This window comes from Vipera ursinii (genome assembly GCF_947247035.1).
Source record: "Vipera ursinii genome assembly, chromosome: 1".
NCBI lineage: Eukaryota > Metazoa > Chordata > Lepidosauria > Squamata > Viperidae > Vipera > Vipera ursinii.
The window spans coordinates 15,027,520-15,043,878 of NC_139512.1; the positions used below are offsets into that span (position 1 = coordinate 15,027,520).

General features: G+C 46.4%; 1 protein-coding gene across 1 annotated transcript; it reads left to right on the forward strand.

Annotated features, from left to right (window-relative positions):
* The first annotated feature begins 821 nt into the window (after window positions 1–821).
* On the forward strand, window positions 822–14,952 carry LOC310641406 (cathepsin K-like). The gene is made up of 8 exons (XM_083364441.1): window positions 822–1,178; window positions 1,545–1,676; window positions 2,350–2,475; window positions 7,330–7,488; window positions 8,601–8,819; window positions 8,966–9,134; window positions 10,933–11,032; window positions 14,643–14,952. The coding sequence occupies exons 2-8, from the start codon at window positions 1,548–1,550 to the stop codon at window positions 14,773–14,775; spliced, it is 1,035 nt and encodes a 344-aa protein (XP_083220567.1). The 5' UTR covers window positions 822–1,178; window positions 1,545–1,547; the 3' UTR covers window positions 14,776–14,952.
* Window positions 14,953–16,359: the final 1,407 nt, after the last annotated feature.

Sequence of the window (16,359 nt, forward strand, 5' to 3'; positions counted from 1 at the left end):
TATTTTGCCATCCAACTAAGTTCAAAATCTATTAGACAAAAGTCTGGATCAAAAAGCACCTTTTCATGAAAATAAAATTCAAGAATGGATGACAGTTCAGAGGTTTTTTTTGCCAAACCTTCGCAGTTAATCCTCAACTTACAACAGTGACCGTCCAAAGTTGCAACAGCACTGAAAGAAGTCAGTTATGACCGTTTTTCACACTTATGACCGTTTCAGCCTCCCCACGGGCACATGATTTACATTTGGATGCTTGACATTTAACTCACATTTATGACGGTTGCCGTGTCCTGGGGCCGGGGTGTCACATGATCAAAATTCATGTGATTGGCAACTGGTTCATATTTACGACAGGGCGCAGCATCCCGGTTGGGCACATGATTCCCCTTTTGCGACCTTCTGACAAGCAAAGTCGATGGGAGGAAACCAGATTCACTTAACAACCATGTTACTCATTTAGCAACTGCAGGGATTCACATAGCAAAGATGGTAAAATGGGGTGGGAAACTCACTGAGCAAATTTCTCACTTAGGAACATCATTGTTGGGCTCAATTCTGGCCATAAGCCAGGGACTACCTATGTTAGGCCTGCTGAAGCTTGCACGTAGAAGCCACCTCTGTGAAATAAATATCAAATTATAACCGTTTTGGCATGAGCATTAATGAACAGTTCTAGAGGTTGCAGGAGTCAGTGTGGCGTTTGCACAAATAAAGATGGACCCACAATTCACATATTTCCCCCCCACACACACACACACGCAATTAGTAATAACTGCAGTTGTCTTTGAATCTCGTGCCGGGGGAAGAAGCAGGGTGGAGAAGAAGGTCTTTCTTGGAAGGAGCAAGATAGGCAGAGAAGCTAGATAGAAATCAAGCAAGAAATTTATCTTCATGGGACACGAAAACGGTTGCAACCACAGAAAGCCGGTGAGTTTTCCAGAAATAGGAGATACCAATCAGAGGAGCAGCTATCTTGCTTTATAGAATATTATCTTACTGAAATGGACAAAAAAAACCCACCCCATTGCTTTCCAAAGATCTCTAGAGATACGTTATTTCCTTATAAATGTCAATTACAGGCAGCGGGAATTGGCAGATTTATATTAGCTTACATTAGCAGTTTTTGCTCAACAATTGCCTCTTGGTCTTCGGTTAAAAAAAAACCTGCTTGAGGTGACGTTCCTTACTTTAAAGCAGGGGGTCTTCAGACGCGGCCCCTTGATGACTTGTGGACTTCAACTCCCAGAATTCCTCAGCCAAGCACGCCAGGCTGAGGAATTCTGGGAGTTGTCCACAAGTCATGAAAGGGCCGCGTTTGAAGACCCCCTGCTTTCAACTTCACGTCCTCGTTTGATCTGTGCATTTAATTAACAGCAATTGAATAATTTTAATCTTTTTTTTCTTTTCTTTTTTAGCGCTGTAAATCAGGGGTTGGAACCTGTAGACAACCAGATGTAACTGGGTTGTAACTCCTAGCAAGCTGCTGCGTTGAACCTGCTGCCTGAAGTTCTTCAATTCTCTTCTCTTCCTTCTCCTAGAGAAAGGCAATGCTGTCCGTCTCGGTGACGGCTCTGATCTGGCTGGTCTTCGTGAGGGCCTTGTCCACAGCTTCGGATCCCAGCCTGGAGGGGACATGGAGAGATTGGAAGGCCACTCACGGTAAAGAATACGCCGTGGTGAGTTTGCTCCACTCGAACACAAATCAATCGATCCGAATAGAGCTGGAAGGGACACTGGAGGTCTTCTAGTCCAGCCCCCTGCTCAGGCGGGAGACCTTATACCATTTCAGACAAATTGGCCGTCCAGTCTCTTCTTAAAGACCTCCAGTGACGGAGCGCTCACAACTTCTGGTGGCAAGTCGTTCCATTGCTTAATCGTTCTAACCGTCAGGAAGTTCCTCCTTCATTCTGGCGCTTCAGAAAATGTTGACACCCCCCCTTCTTTGTGGCAGCCCCTCAAATACTGGAATGCTGCTATCAAGCCCCCCCCCAGTCCTTCTTTTCTCTAGACTAGCCACACCCAATTCTAAAGATGACATGTTTATGTTTTAATTCAATAATTCTGACCCACTTCAAGTGTTCCTTTTCTACACCTTGATTTCAGCTGAAAACAGCCACGTTTAGGAAGCGACTTTCTCTTATCTGTCTTCAGACAATTTTTTCTCAGGAAAAATACTAAATGCACACCAAATGAAAGATGGGAGGGATTTGTCTGGCCGATTGCTGGGCGACTGAGTTCTAGTCTGAGAAACCTTTTGTGCAAGAGGAAGGAGGTCACTTCTGGATCTGGCAGGTGCCACTTCTTTCGGCAGAGGGGACTAAGGGATCTTGCCGGTTTTTGGCTTCCCAGCAGGAGGAGGAATCCTTCCGGAGAGCCATGTGGGAGGACAATCTGAGGATGATTGACGAGCATAACAAGCAGGCTGACCTGGGGAGACACACCTACTGGCTTGGCATGAACCACTTTGGCGATTTGGTAAGCCTGGAAATTATCTGTCTGTCTCTCTGTCTGTCTACCTACCTACCTACTTTCCTGTCTGTCTGTCTGTCTGTCTGTCTGTCTGTCTGTCTGTCTGTCTATCTATCTATCTATCTATCTATCTATCTATCTATCTATCTATCTATCTATCTATCTATCTATCTATCCACCAACCCATCTACCTATCTACCTACTTTCCTATCTATGTATCTATGTATCTATGTATCTATGTATCTATCTATCTATCTATCTATCTATCTATCTATCTATCTATCTACCTACCTACCTACCTACCTACCTACCTACCTATCTATCTATCTATCTATCTATCTATCTATCTATCTATCTATCCACCAACCCATCTACCTACCTACCTACTTTCCTATCTATGTATCTATGTATCTATGTATCTATGTATCTATGTATCTATCTATCTACCTATCTACCTATCTACCTATCTACCTATTTATCTATCTATCTATCTATCTATCTATCTATCTATCTATCTATCTATCTATCTATCTATCATCTATTTATCTATCCATCCATCTACCTATCTATCTATCTATCTATCCATCTACCTACCTACCTACCTACCTACCTTCCTACCCACTGACCTACCTACCTACCCACTGACCTACCTACCTACCTACTTACCTAGTTATCTATCTATCTATCTATCTATCTATCTATCTATCTATCTATCTATCTATCTATCTATCATTGGCAGTTCCCTCCCTCCCATTCAGGACATAGCACAGAAGCGTTGTTTGAGCAGGGCCTGTAAGATTATCTGGGGACGCTACACATCCTCTTCACAACCTGTTTTCTTTGTTCCCTTCTGGGAGGAGGAGGGCTTCGTGGTATCCACAGCAGAACATCCAGATTCAGCCATAGTTTCATTCCATACAGCATTAACCTGGTGAACTCTCAGGGTTCCTCCTTCCATTATATATTCAAGATGGACAGTGTTTAATATTTATTTGTTATGTATATGTAGGGGTGTGGGTCTATACCACGGGTCGGCAACCCGAGGCCCCGGAGCCGCATGTGGTTCTTTCAGCTGTCTCCTGCGGCTCCCAGTCCTCTGCCATGTGCAGTCCCCCCCAAAAAAAAAGTGGGACTAAAAAAGTTCAACCAATCAATTCAAACTTCTCATGGAAAAGAAAAAACTTGTGAAGTTTGAATTGATTGGTTGAAGTTCTTTGGTTTGTGGGACTGCCCAGAAACCTCTTCTTCTTTGGACTGCACATGGCGGCAGCAGAGGAAGAGACGGGAGGATTTTGCTGGAAAGGTAAGTAGTGGGTCGGTCGGATGGGGCATGTGGGTGTGGTGGTGGTGTTTCTGACCAGCATATGGAGTCTCGGGTGCTGCCAGATCCCCTCCTTCTTTTTCCCCTTCTCTCTCTCTCTCTCTCTCTCTCTCTCTCTCTCTCTCTCTCTCTCTCTCTCTCTCTCTCTCTCTCTTTCTCTCTCTTTCTCTCTGTTGGACCCGTGGGGAATGGCTGGTAGGGAGGCTGGTAGGGAAGCGGCAGTCTGGCATTTTCTCCCCTCTCATTTGTGTGTGTGTGTGTGTGTCGGACCCGCGGGGAACAGCTGGTAGGGAGACATCAGTCTGGCATTTTTCCCTTCTTGTGTGTGTGTATGTGTGTGTGTGTGTCGGACCCGCGGGGAATGGCTGGTAAAGAGGCAGCAGTCCGGCATTTTTCCCCTCTCGTGTGTGTGTTTGTGTGTGTGTGTGTGTGTGTCGGACCGGTGGGGAACGGCTCATAGAGGTGGCGGCAGTCTGGTGTTTGCGTCTCTGTGTGTCAAGCCCGTGGGCCTGACACGCACACAGGAGGGTGAGGGAAACGCCAGACGGCCACCTCTACCAGCCGTTCCCCGCGGGTCCGACACACACACACAGGAGGGAGGTAAACAACGCCGGACCACCGCCTCCCTAACAGACCTCTCCTGTGCATGGAGAAATGCCCATTCCCTCTGCTGAGCCGTCCCAGTTGCTTGCGTAGCAGAAGGCAAGTATTTGGGACGAAGACTCGAGATTTGGCGTTTCTCAGCCCACGCTGATCTCGCCCTCCTTACAGTCTCCCTCTCTTTGTTTCAGCTTGCTTTCTGCATTTGGGATGCAGACTCGAGAGAGGGAAACTGTAAGGAGGGCGAGATCAGCGCAGGCTGAGAAACACCGAATCTCGAGTCTTTGTCCCAAATGCAGAAAGTGCTGATCTCGCGCTCCTTACAATCTCCCTCTCTCGAGTCTCGAGTCTTCGTCCCAAATGCAGAAAGCAAACTGGAACAAAGAGAGGGAGACTGTAAGGAGCGCGAGATCAGCGCGAGCTGTGAAGCGTCGATCTCGTGTTCCTCGCAATCTCCCTCGATTTCCACTTGTGAAGTTCGGGCCCGGCCTTACGGAGTCGCCAGAGCTCCCGTGGGCCCAGGAAGATGCCTACACAGAGCCGCTGATCAGCTGACGACTCTGTACCACCAGCCCCGACCTCCGCTGATGGGCTAAGTTGGCAGAGGTCCGGGCCAGCTGTTCAGAGTCACCAACAGTGGAGAGGAGAGAAGTACAGGCCTGGAGCACCTCCATATCTCGGCAAGGGCACTAAGCTGCCTGAAAAGCAGCTGCCGCTGCCGCCGCCGCCACCAACCTTTCTTTTTTTTCCGCCTGGCAGCCAGGCGTTGCTACTCCTGCCGCCAAAGACGCTCCAGCGTCTCGGCGAGCGCACTAGCCTGCCCCGCTCCTTGGGGCTCGCTGCTGCCATGGGGTCTGGCACGGGGATTTGTTTCTGCAGGTTAAATCAGAACCAAGCAGCAAGTGAAAAAGTTAGCAGCAGTAGCGGGAGTGGTTTTAATTGCCAAGCGTCCCCATGGAAGTCAATGGAGGCGCCATGGCTGGCCTTTTGAGTTGGTGAGTGAATGAGAGCGAAACGTTTTTTGAGCAGTGTGAGTGAATGAAAGAGTGAAAGAGGCTTTTTAGAGCAAAAGTAAGGGACAAAACATGAGTGAATAAGAGCGAGAGAGAAGCTTTTCCAAGCAAAGGCGAGTGAATGAGAGTGGAGGGGGCAGGGCGGCTGCATGTCTCCCCTCAGGCTCCACTGTTCTGTCAAGCCTCTTGTTTTGCGCATGCATGTACATGCGCATCCTTCCTTGCGGCTGCCAGATTTTTCTTTTGGGAGGGAACCGGTTCCGAGTGGCTCTTTCACTGTTTCAGGTTGCCGACCCTTGGTCTATACATATATGTTGTATATAGTATGTTTAGGTGTGTGTCACGTATGTGTTTCACTTGGAGAGCAGGCGACTAAATTTCATTTTCGATGTCTGCCGTTGAGCCCACAGGTAAAAAAAATGAAAATAAAGGTTGCCTTATCTATCGATCATCTATCTGATTTCTACAGCCACCCATCTCAGCAAATGACTCCAGTTTTTATTGATTTATTAGGCATAGATGTCCCTTTTCTTAAAAGTTCCACATGCCGAATCTAGCACCTCGACTTTCCATATGAAAAACCTCAGGACGAAGCTTGGGGTGCTTGTTCTTTCTCAGCCCAAAGGCATCCAGTGAGCTTTCATGGCTGAAGTGGTCATGAAACCTGTCTCTTTCCAGTCCATGCAGTTTTCGTCGTACTATACTTCAGAACAGGAGTCCAACCACCGATGTTAGATTGATGACTGCGTTACTCCAATTCTTCCACCCGGCTCCCTTGTTTATGTCATATTGCAGCATTTGATCACGGAATAAAACATATTAAGGAGTGTCAGAAGAAAAATCAGGTCCAGTTCCAAGCCAGGAGTAAGACACTGTAAATAAAATGGAGGCTAAGATGCTGGAAATAAAATGGAGGCTGGCTGCTTAGCAAAGAAGGTTTAATGATAAGCAGAACCAACAACAGCATGTAGTTCTGGGACAGCTGACAAATTGGTTTGGTGGGTACAAGGATTTGTATACAGTTTTACAGCATTTATTTATTTATTTATTTATTTATTTATTTATTTATTTATTTAATTTGTATACCGCCCTTCTCCCAAAGGACTCAGGGCGGTGAACAGGGCAATACATAAAAACAAGATACAAAAATTAAAAATTATTAAAAAGTAATTAAACAGTGCCCGTAATAAATTAATACAGATTAAAAGTTAAATCCATTTATAAAATCCAACCCCGTCCCATCAGGCCAGGCCAGCTTGTTCAAAGAGATGGGTTTTAAGATCGCGCTGGAAGGAGCGGAGATCGGGCGCCATCCGGAGCTCGACCAGAAGATGGTTCCACAGATCCGGCAGCACCCACAGAGAACGCCCTCCCCCTGGGGGCCACCAGTCGGCATTCTTTGACCGGTGGCACCCTGAGGAGGCCCTCTCTGTGGGAGCGTACTGGGCGGAGGGAAGTTGACACCGGCCGCAGGTGCTCCCCGAGGTATTCCGGACCCATGCCATGTAGGGCTTTGTAGGTCATTTAATAATTGGAGACCTGCTTTCTGTGCTTCTGTTATTAGATTTATTTAGTCTGTTTCTCAAAGGCTAGCAGTGGGTCTAAAATGCTGGCTTCCTTGAGTTTTAATCTTGTCAAATGGATGTAATTAATTTTATCTCCTTATCTTCAGTCTGACTATTACCTTTAGCAAGCTCGCTTTGTAAATCTACAGACTTGTTTCAATGTTTCTGCTTTTCCCAATAACTGGGGGGGGGGGTTCGTGAGTGAAATACTGTTTCTGCATTTCTTTTCCGGAGCTTTATTCCTGCGATTTGGGGGGGGGCATAGTAAAAAGGATTGGGGAGGGGGGGGTGCATTCTTAGCAGAGGAGTAAGATGAGAAGTGGAAATGGAGATCTGTTAAGATTGTTGTTCTTCTCCTCAGACCAATGAAGAGCTTGACAAGAGGCTGCGTTGCTTGTTCTCTGACTTTGATAATGTAACTAAAGGCAACGGGATCGTGTTCGAATTCTCAGACGATCCAGATATTCCTGACCAGGTGGATTGGAGAATCAAAGGTGGTGTCACCGAAGTCAAAGATCAGGTGGGTCGTGGTGGATGGTGCTGGGTATGATCATGTATAGAGGTTTTTTAAGAAAGAGAAGAGGTTTACGATCTGCCCCTTTGGCCACGAGTCGGAATTTGACAGATTCCAGATCTGTGATTCTGTATTCTGAGTTTTCAGATGCTCAGTGGGTCACTCCATTTTTTTTTTATACAGTTTTATAGCATTTCATAATTGGAGGCCTGCTGTCTGTGCTTCTGTTATTAGATTTATTTAGTCTGTTTCACAAATGCAAACAATGGGTCTAAAATGCTGGCTTCCTTGAGTTTTAATCCTGTCAAATAGATGTAATTAATTTTATCTCCCTATCTTCAGTCTGACTATTACCTTTAGCAAGCTCACTTTGTAAATCTACAGACTTGTTTCAATGTTTCTGCTTTTTGCAATAACCAGGGTTTGCCTCCAGAAGTTCTATCACTGGTTAGCCATTTATCCACAAGGGTATAGGCCAGGTGTAGGCAACCTTGGCTCTTTTATGACTTGTGGACTTCAACTCCCAGAATTCCTCAGCCAGCATGGCTCAGCTTGGAAACCTCTCCCTTTCCCCTCAGTGTGGCTGGCTCAGGAATTCTGGGAGTTGAAGTCCACGAGTCATAAAGTGGCCTAAGCCTGGGCCAGGGGCAGGCAACCTTGGCTCTTTTACGACTCGTGGACTTCAACTCCCAGAATTCCTCAGCCAGCATGGCTCAGCTTTGAAACCTCTCCCTTTCCCCTCAGCGTGGCTGGCTCAGGAATTCTGGGAGTTGAAGTCCACGAGTCGTAAAGTGGCCTAGGCCTGGGCCAGGGGCAGGCAACCTTGGCTCTTTTACGACTCGTGGACTTCAACTCCCAGAATTCCTCAGCCAACATGGGTCAGCTTGGAAACCTCTCCCTTTCCCCTCAGCGTGGCTGGCTCAGGAATTCTGGGAGTTGAAGTCCACCAGTCATAAAAGACCCACGGGTTGCCTACCCCTGGTATAGGGTCTCCAGCTCAAGCTCAGGGCTGGACTAGAAGACCTTTGAGTTCCCTTCCAGCTCTGTTATTCTGTATTCTGAGTTTTCAGATGCTCAGGGGTCACTCCATTTTTTATTTATTTATTTATTTTTGCCAGGGTTCATGCCTCTCTGGCTGGTCCTTCAGTGCCACCGGCACTCTGGAAGGCATGCATTTCAAGAAGACCGGGGAGCTGGTGTCGCTGAGCGAACAAAATCTTATTGACTGTTCTAAGGAGAACAAAGGGTGCAAGGGTGGATGGACGAGCCTAGCTTTCGAAAGTCTGCAGAAGCAGGGAGGGATCAATTCAGAGAAACTCTACCCTTACGCCATGCAGGTACTAAGTGATCGAGTCTGTCTCTGTCCCAGCCCCGTCCCTGTGTGCAGGCTTCAAAACTGTTTTATTCTTACTTCTCCAGCTGAAAATGCCTCCAGCAATAGGATGGGAAAGATTTCTTAAATTACCACGGTTTTCTTCTGCAGGATGGGATGCCCTGTCGCTACAATCCTGAGGAATCCATTACCAGATGTAGCTCGTTTGGAGAGATCAGGAAGGGGGATGAAAAAGCTCTTCAAGAGGCTGTGGCCAAGATTGGTCCAATTTCGGTTGGGGTGGATGCTCGGAGTCGCAAGTTCCACTTCTATAAGTCAGGTACGGTTTGTGAGGGCTTGTGGTTCTTGCCATCTCCTCTGCCAACGCCGCTAAGCCCAGACTCCATCTAAGTATTAAATGGGACAGTGGAGAAGCTTGCCTTCAGAAGTTGTGTGCGCTCCAACCCTGGAAGTTTTTAAGAAGAGACTGGACAGCCATTTGACCAGTAGGGTGTTGGATCTCCTGCTTGAGCAGGGGGGTTGGACTAGATGACCTCCAAGGTCCCTTCCGATTCTGTTATTTGGTCTCCTTTAACATCAGTGCCCGACAGGTGGTATATGGGGGCTGTGCATCTTCCGTCCCCTTGGTTCCCTAATGGCTTCTGGGTGGGGTTAATGGAAAATGGCAGAATAACAGAGTTGGAAGGGACCCTGGAGGTCCTCTAGTCCAGCCCCCTGCTCAAGCAGGAGACTGTGTATATACCATTTTACACAAATTTGGCTGCAATATTACAGCTGTGGTCTTATTAGTCTTTTATAAAGCTGTACTAATACTTCGCGTGATCTCGATTCTATGCCTCTGTTTATGCAACCCAGGATTGTATTAGCTTTTTTGGCTGCTGCTGCACACGGCTGGCTCATAGTCAAGTGATCGTCCACTAGGACTCCAAGATCCCTCTCACAGTTGCTGTTTTTAACCCAGGTCTTGCCCAATCTGTATTTGTTCCTTTGGTTTTTCCTGCCTAAGTGTAAGACTTTGGTTTTCTCCATACTGAAACTCATTTTGTTGGATAGGGCCCATTGTTTGAGTTTGTCAGGATCTTTTTGGATCCTGAGATTGTCTTCTGAGGTGTTGGCTATTCCTGACAGTTTGGTGTCATCTGCGAATTTGATGAGTTCCCTCATCTAAATCATTTATCTGAAATACCTTTTTACATTCTAGAGAACATCTGGTGTTAAATACCAGCGATACATCATTTTGTAAAAACAAAAAAAAATTAGATTATAGTTTAATGTGAATTTTAAGCCTTTTATCCACATATTCTGCCATTGTTCAAGCATCACATTATACCCAAAATTCCTTGCCCACTGGATCATACAGTGTTTTACATGTTCATTTTCCAAATTCACTTTCAATAACTTTTTATACACCTTGGCAATTATATGATCATCACTACCACATAGCAGGATTTCCGGTTCATTTTTGGGAAACTCAAAATCCTGGCCTTTTTTTCTGATGTAAATCTTTCCTGCATTTGTGGATATATAAACCAGCCACAATTCTTCCCTAGACTTGAGGTTGGGCTCTCCAGAATGGAGAGATACTATTTTACCATACGTCAGATGGTTGGCGATATTCTTGAAGTTATTCTTTGAAATACAAAAAGAGGCACCAGAGAACTCTCTTATCAGCCCACTAGCATACCAACCAGTGGTGGGATTCAAACAGGTGAACAACCGGTTCCCAGAATTCCTGAGCCAGCCTGGCTCAGCTTGGAAACCTCTCCATTTCCCCTCAGCCTGGCTGGATGAGGAATTCTGGGAGTTGAAGTCCACCAGTCATAAAAGAGCCAAGGTTGCCTACCCCTATAGGGCTTCCTGGGAAAAAGCAGAGAAATACTGTTATAGGCTAAAGGTTTTGTCCAGTGCTTGAACGTCCAAGGGGCCCAGGTGAAACCACTAGGCTGGGGAGTGTTTCCAATTAAGGGTGATACATTAAAAAGGCCTCTTTCTTTACAGATCTCTGCTGCAACTAAGGTGGGCTGGGGTACCTGGCTGACATTTTAGAAATCTTTCTGAGTCTGCCAGCAAGGATGGGTTTACTCTCTATCCAAGAGTGTTTTATTCTCTCTATCCAGGTATATATGAAGAAAGCCACAAAGGAATGCAGAAGATAACTCACGCTATGCTGATTGTTGGTTATAACGACAGGAAAGGCTATTGGATTCTAAAGAACAGGTGAGTAAGACAACAGAGTGCAGGAGTGTAAGAAAGGGGAAATTTAATTGCTGCATAACTTGCTCATTTTTCCCCATGGGATTTTCCCCGCGTAAAATTTTATTTTATTCATTAAATTTATTGGCCACCCATCTTCCCACACACCCAGAGGGCAACTCTGGGCGGCTTGCAATGTTAAATTCTTGCTTCCCCCAAGATGGTCCTCCAGCGGGGTTGGAAGACAATGCTCCTGAAGGACCTGGAGGTGTGGATGTTGTAATCCAGGTCGTACTGAGGATATGAGGAAGGCGATCTCCATCTCAGGTAGCATCACCTGACAATAAAATGGAAAGCTCTTCCTTAGCTGGAGCACTTGGATATTTGAACACCGTTTTCTTATTGATCTGGAAAGTGTCCTCAGGGTCAGCTGAGTGGTGCAAATGGGTGTGGAGCCTCAACAGTTCCAAGAAGGCTCCACACCCATTTGCACCACTCAGGCGATCCTGAGGGCACAGACAAAGCTCCAGGTGGCATCAACGACTCTCTCAAAGGATGCAAATGACCAGCTGTCTGCAAGAAGTATAAATCCTTCCCTTCCCCACCATCCAGTCAGAGCTGAAGAAGCTTCTGGGATGAGAAGCGAAACATCTTCGAAGGAAAAACCCAAAAAAGTCCAGTTGCCTCCTGGAAAAGCACCTTTGGGATGACTTTCCAGGTAATTCGGATAAATGTTTGGCCCCCGTGAGAATTCATTTGCAATTCCCCACAGCGTGATATCTTCACATGGAATTATAAGTTATAAGACAGATGCTAACTCCTGAGAACAATGGGGGTGGGGGTGACCAGAGCAAGTCCTGTTGGTCGCCTTGCCCATCTTTACAGAACAATAAGACGCGGTGTTCAAATATCCAACTGCTGCCAGGTAAGGAAAAGCTTTCCATTTTATTTATAATCCTTCCACTCCCCACCATCCAGTCAGAGCTGAAGAAGCTTCTGGGATGAGAAGCGAAACGTCTTCAAAGAAAAACAAGAAAGTCCAGTTACCTCCTGAAAAAGCATCTTTGGGATAATAATTTATCCTGGGTGATGGAGAATTTCCAAAGGCATTGAGTGATACCTGGAAAGTCCTTTTGAAGTTTAGCTCGTACGGTTTTCCTTTTAATTTTGGCCCAATGATTCTGTTCTCATCCATTCCCTCTTCCATGTTACAACCCTTTAGACATCCCCCTCGGCTGTCCCTTCTTATTTATTCATTTAGCGCAGGGGTGTCAAGCTCAATTTCATTGAGGGCCGCAACAGCATTGCGGTTGCCCTCAAGGGGCCGGGTGGGTGTGGCCTGGGTGGGCATGGCCTACTGGGTGGGCGTGGCTAGAGTGCATATGGCCTACTGGGTGGGCGTGGCCAGCTCTACATCGTTCGCATCAAGGGTGCCTATGGGGGCCCGGGCAGGAGTGGGACAGATCTGAGGGTCTCTGGCAGAAGGAGGGTCTCTGGGCCAGGGCCAAGGCAGTGGGGGCCGTTCCCTCACTGTTTCCAGGATGGCTTCGCGGGCCGCATGAAACCACTTCGCGGGCCGGATCCGGCCCCCGGGCCTTGTGTTTGACATGTCTGATTTAGCGTATGGCACGTCATACATGGACTTGCAATTTACGGTATATTAACATTTTACCTAGATTTTTTTTAAAACAACAACAATACAAAAACATAAAATATGAATGTTAAAAAAATTCTATATTCCGATACCTACCTCTAGGCCATTTAACCATTAAAACACAGCATCGTTTATATGAAGAAGAAAAAATTGGATACTGAAGCGGTATACAGGGAATCCTCAACTTACAACAGTTCATTTAGTGACTGTTCAAAGTTACAACGGCGCTGAAACAAGTGACTTATGACCAGTTTTCACACTTATGACCATTGCAGCATCCCCGTGGCTACGTGAATTATATTTGGATGCTTGACAACTGATTCACATTTATGACAGTTGCAGTGTCCCGGTGATCCTCTTCTGCCACCTTTTGACACACAAAGTCAAAAGGGAAACCGGATTGACTTAACTACGGTGTTACTGACTTAACAACTGCAGTGATTCACTTAACAAATGTGGCAAGAAAGGTCGTAAAATGGGGCAAAACTCACTTAACCCTCTTCTCACTTAGCAATATAAAGTTTGGGCTCAAATGTGGTCACACGTTCAGGACTACCTGTGTGCCCTCAGTTTACAGTCAGTCACCATGTGATATATAGTTTGACGTGGGACTCTGCAGTCACACTGTTCTGTACCAGCCTGCTACCGGCCCTGCAGAAAAGGCAGGGACAACCCCTGTACAAACGGCAAGAGGCTGGAATTAAGCCTGCCAAATTTATTAAGATAAAACAGAGCAAAACAAGACACCAACCATGAAACAGGAGCTATGAAACAAGAACTAATCAAGCGGTTGCCTTCAGCAAACCAGCCCTCCCACGCATTCCCCTTTTATACAGTTCAGGGCGTAGCTTCTCTCTGCCTCCTTCCAAGGTGCCCCATTGCCGTCCTCTGTTTACTCCTGATTGACTGCCTCTTGCGTCAGGCGTCCTTGAACAGGGCCAGCTGTGGGTCATCTTCATCCACGCTGTCAGGCTCACACAGCTGGGTCTCTGTCGTGACCAGGTGGGAGGGGCCTGGCTGAGGGCTCTCATCAGCAAGTTCTTCAACACCCCCCTCCTCCTCCTCTGAGTCGTCCGACCCAACTGCCGAACCCACAGGCTGACCCTGAATCACAACACACACTGAGGAGAGGAACACTTTGCCCCATTTGTGCAGTGAGTCCCATCTGCTGTGTGAGGTCATTGGGCTAAACATGCCCAGATCTTCTTCTGCTGAGTTTCCATCTTGAAGTCGTGTTGCATTTCCCCTATGAAGCCATGGACCAGGAAGCTGGTCTGTTGTTGTTGTCGTTGTTGAAAGAAAAATCAGGTCCAGTTCCAAGCTGAGAGTAAGACGCTGGAAATAAAATGGAGGCCGGCTGCTTAGGAAAGAAGGTTTAATGATGAACAGCATGTCGTTCTGGGACAGCTGACAAAATGGCGGAGTGATGGATGGATCTTTATAGGAATGCAATGTAGCGAGCTTTGTGCCTTTTGCTAGTCCGATGCTGGTGGCTTAATCCTATTATGTCCTACAGGTCATGTCCTGTCCTTAGAATTGGGGTGGGGGAACGTAAATTCTTAATCCCATCCACCGTGGGGGTTGAAGGCGTTTTCTTTACGAACAGGTTGGCCCCAGTCTTTCGTAATAGGAACGAAATATCCATCTCTAAAGACTTGAGGCCTCTGGTTGAGGCTATTAAGAAAGACTGGGGCTGCTTTCTGCCTTGGTTAAGATTTTTCTCCATTTCTCCTTTGGGGAAATATAATACTCTGCCTCTTTCTAATATTAAGAATAATTAATATTTTAATTTGGGGAGGGGGGGCTTCCTACACCATATAGTTCCTCTTTTAAAGATGGCTGCCTCCCTGTTAACACTTGGCAAAAAGCCTATTTTTGCGCCACGCTTTTTGAGGCAGGCGAAACTTTGGCTAGAAGCATCAATGATCTACTGTGCTGCAGGATTCCAGAAATAAATATGCTGTATTCTTCCCTTTGCAGCTGGTCCACTCTTTGGGGTGAGAAGGGTTACATGCGCTTAGCCAAAGGATCAAATCAATGCAGCGTGGCCAATTACTGCGTCTTTCCTATCCCAGATCCAGAGAAAGGAATGCAATCTTCTCTTCCAGCCTAAGGATCGTTTGAAATGCAGAGCTAAAAGCTACCAACGAATCACCTGCTGCTTCTGAAGCTTCTGGGAAAAAGAAAAAAAAATGTTAATAAAAGCTTTGGGGCAATGCTGCTGAGATCTGACCCAGCACACACTGTTGTATTATGTGCTTGTGTCTGTTAAGGACATGTTATTGGTGTAAATGTGCCCTATTTCCCCACGGGGTCTCAGAATTCCTGATGCATCTGGCACTGTGAAAAAGCTCTGAAAATGTGCATTACAGATATAGATTAATTTCATATACAGCTGGTTTGAGTTGAGATGACAGTTTGTTCTGTATAGTGCAAAGAGGTCTGCTCTCGGGAACTGCATAACACCTCATCCCACATCGAGAGCCCCCAGTATATAAATTGGTGTGCCTTTTACACACTTTTGGAAATCAGGATAGATAATCAAGTTTAAGTTTAAGTTTATTAAATTTTTATACCGCCCTTCTCCCGAAGGACTCAGGGCGGTGAACAGGGCATATAATAAAAATACAAAAGTACAAAAGTTAAAAAAGAATTAAATTATTGCCCAAAATAAAACAGTAAGAATATACAAATATTAAAACCCTAAGTTGACTCCCCATCAGGCCAGGCCATCTTGTTCGAATAAATGGGTCTTTAACCCGCGCCGGAAGCAGCGGAGATCCGGTGCCATCCGGAGCTCAACCGGCAGTTGATTCCACAGAGCCGGGGCGCCCACAGAGAAGGCCCTCCCCCTGGGGGCCACCAGCCGGCATTCTCTGACCGGAGGCACCCTGAGGAGGCCCTCTCTGTGGGAACGCACGGGGCGGAGGGGAGTCGACGCTGGCAGCAGGTAGTCCCCGAGCAAGCAACAGGTAACAAGCGATGAAGTATTCACACCCCTGGTAGGGGATGGTTCTTCCAGAATGTGGGCTCAAGAGACGTGGTGGCGCAGTGGTTTGAATGCAGTACTGCGGGCTACTTCTACTGACTGCCAGCTGCCAGCAGTTTGGCAATTCGATTCTCACCGGCTTAAGGTTGACTCAGCCTTCCATCTTTCCGAGGTCAGTAAAATGAAGACCCCACATTGTTTTTGGGGCAAAAGGCTGACTGTAAACTGCTTAGAGAGAGCTGTAAAGCACTGTGAAGTGGTATATAAGTCTAAGTGCTACTGCTATTGCTATTATTACAAATTTATAGGCCTTGCCCTTCTATCCCTAGTTGCCAAGGCTGAGAGGCATGGCTCAGCTTGGAAACCTCTCCCCCTCAGTGTGGCTGGCTCAGGAATTCTGGGAGTTGAAGTCCACGAGTCATAAAAGGGCCAAGGTTGCCTACTTCTGTGACCTATGGGGACTCATATATACATACATACATACATACATATATATGTATATGTATATATATGTATGTAAATTTTTTGGATTGCTAACAAAGAAAGGGAGACTGATATGGCCATTTCAAACTCATTTGTTCTCATCAGTCAGCCATACCCTTCTGAGATTCGAACCTGGGCCGATTGCACGTTAGGCAGTTGTTTTAACCTCTAAGCCACAGGCTCTTTCTTCAAAGGGTAAGGCTGACTGATGAGAACAAATGAGTT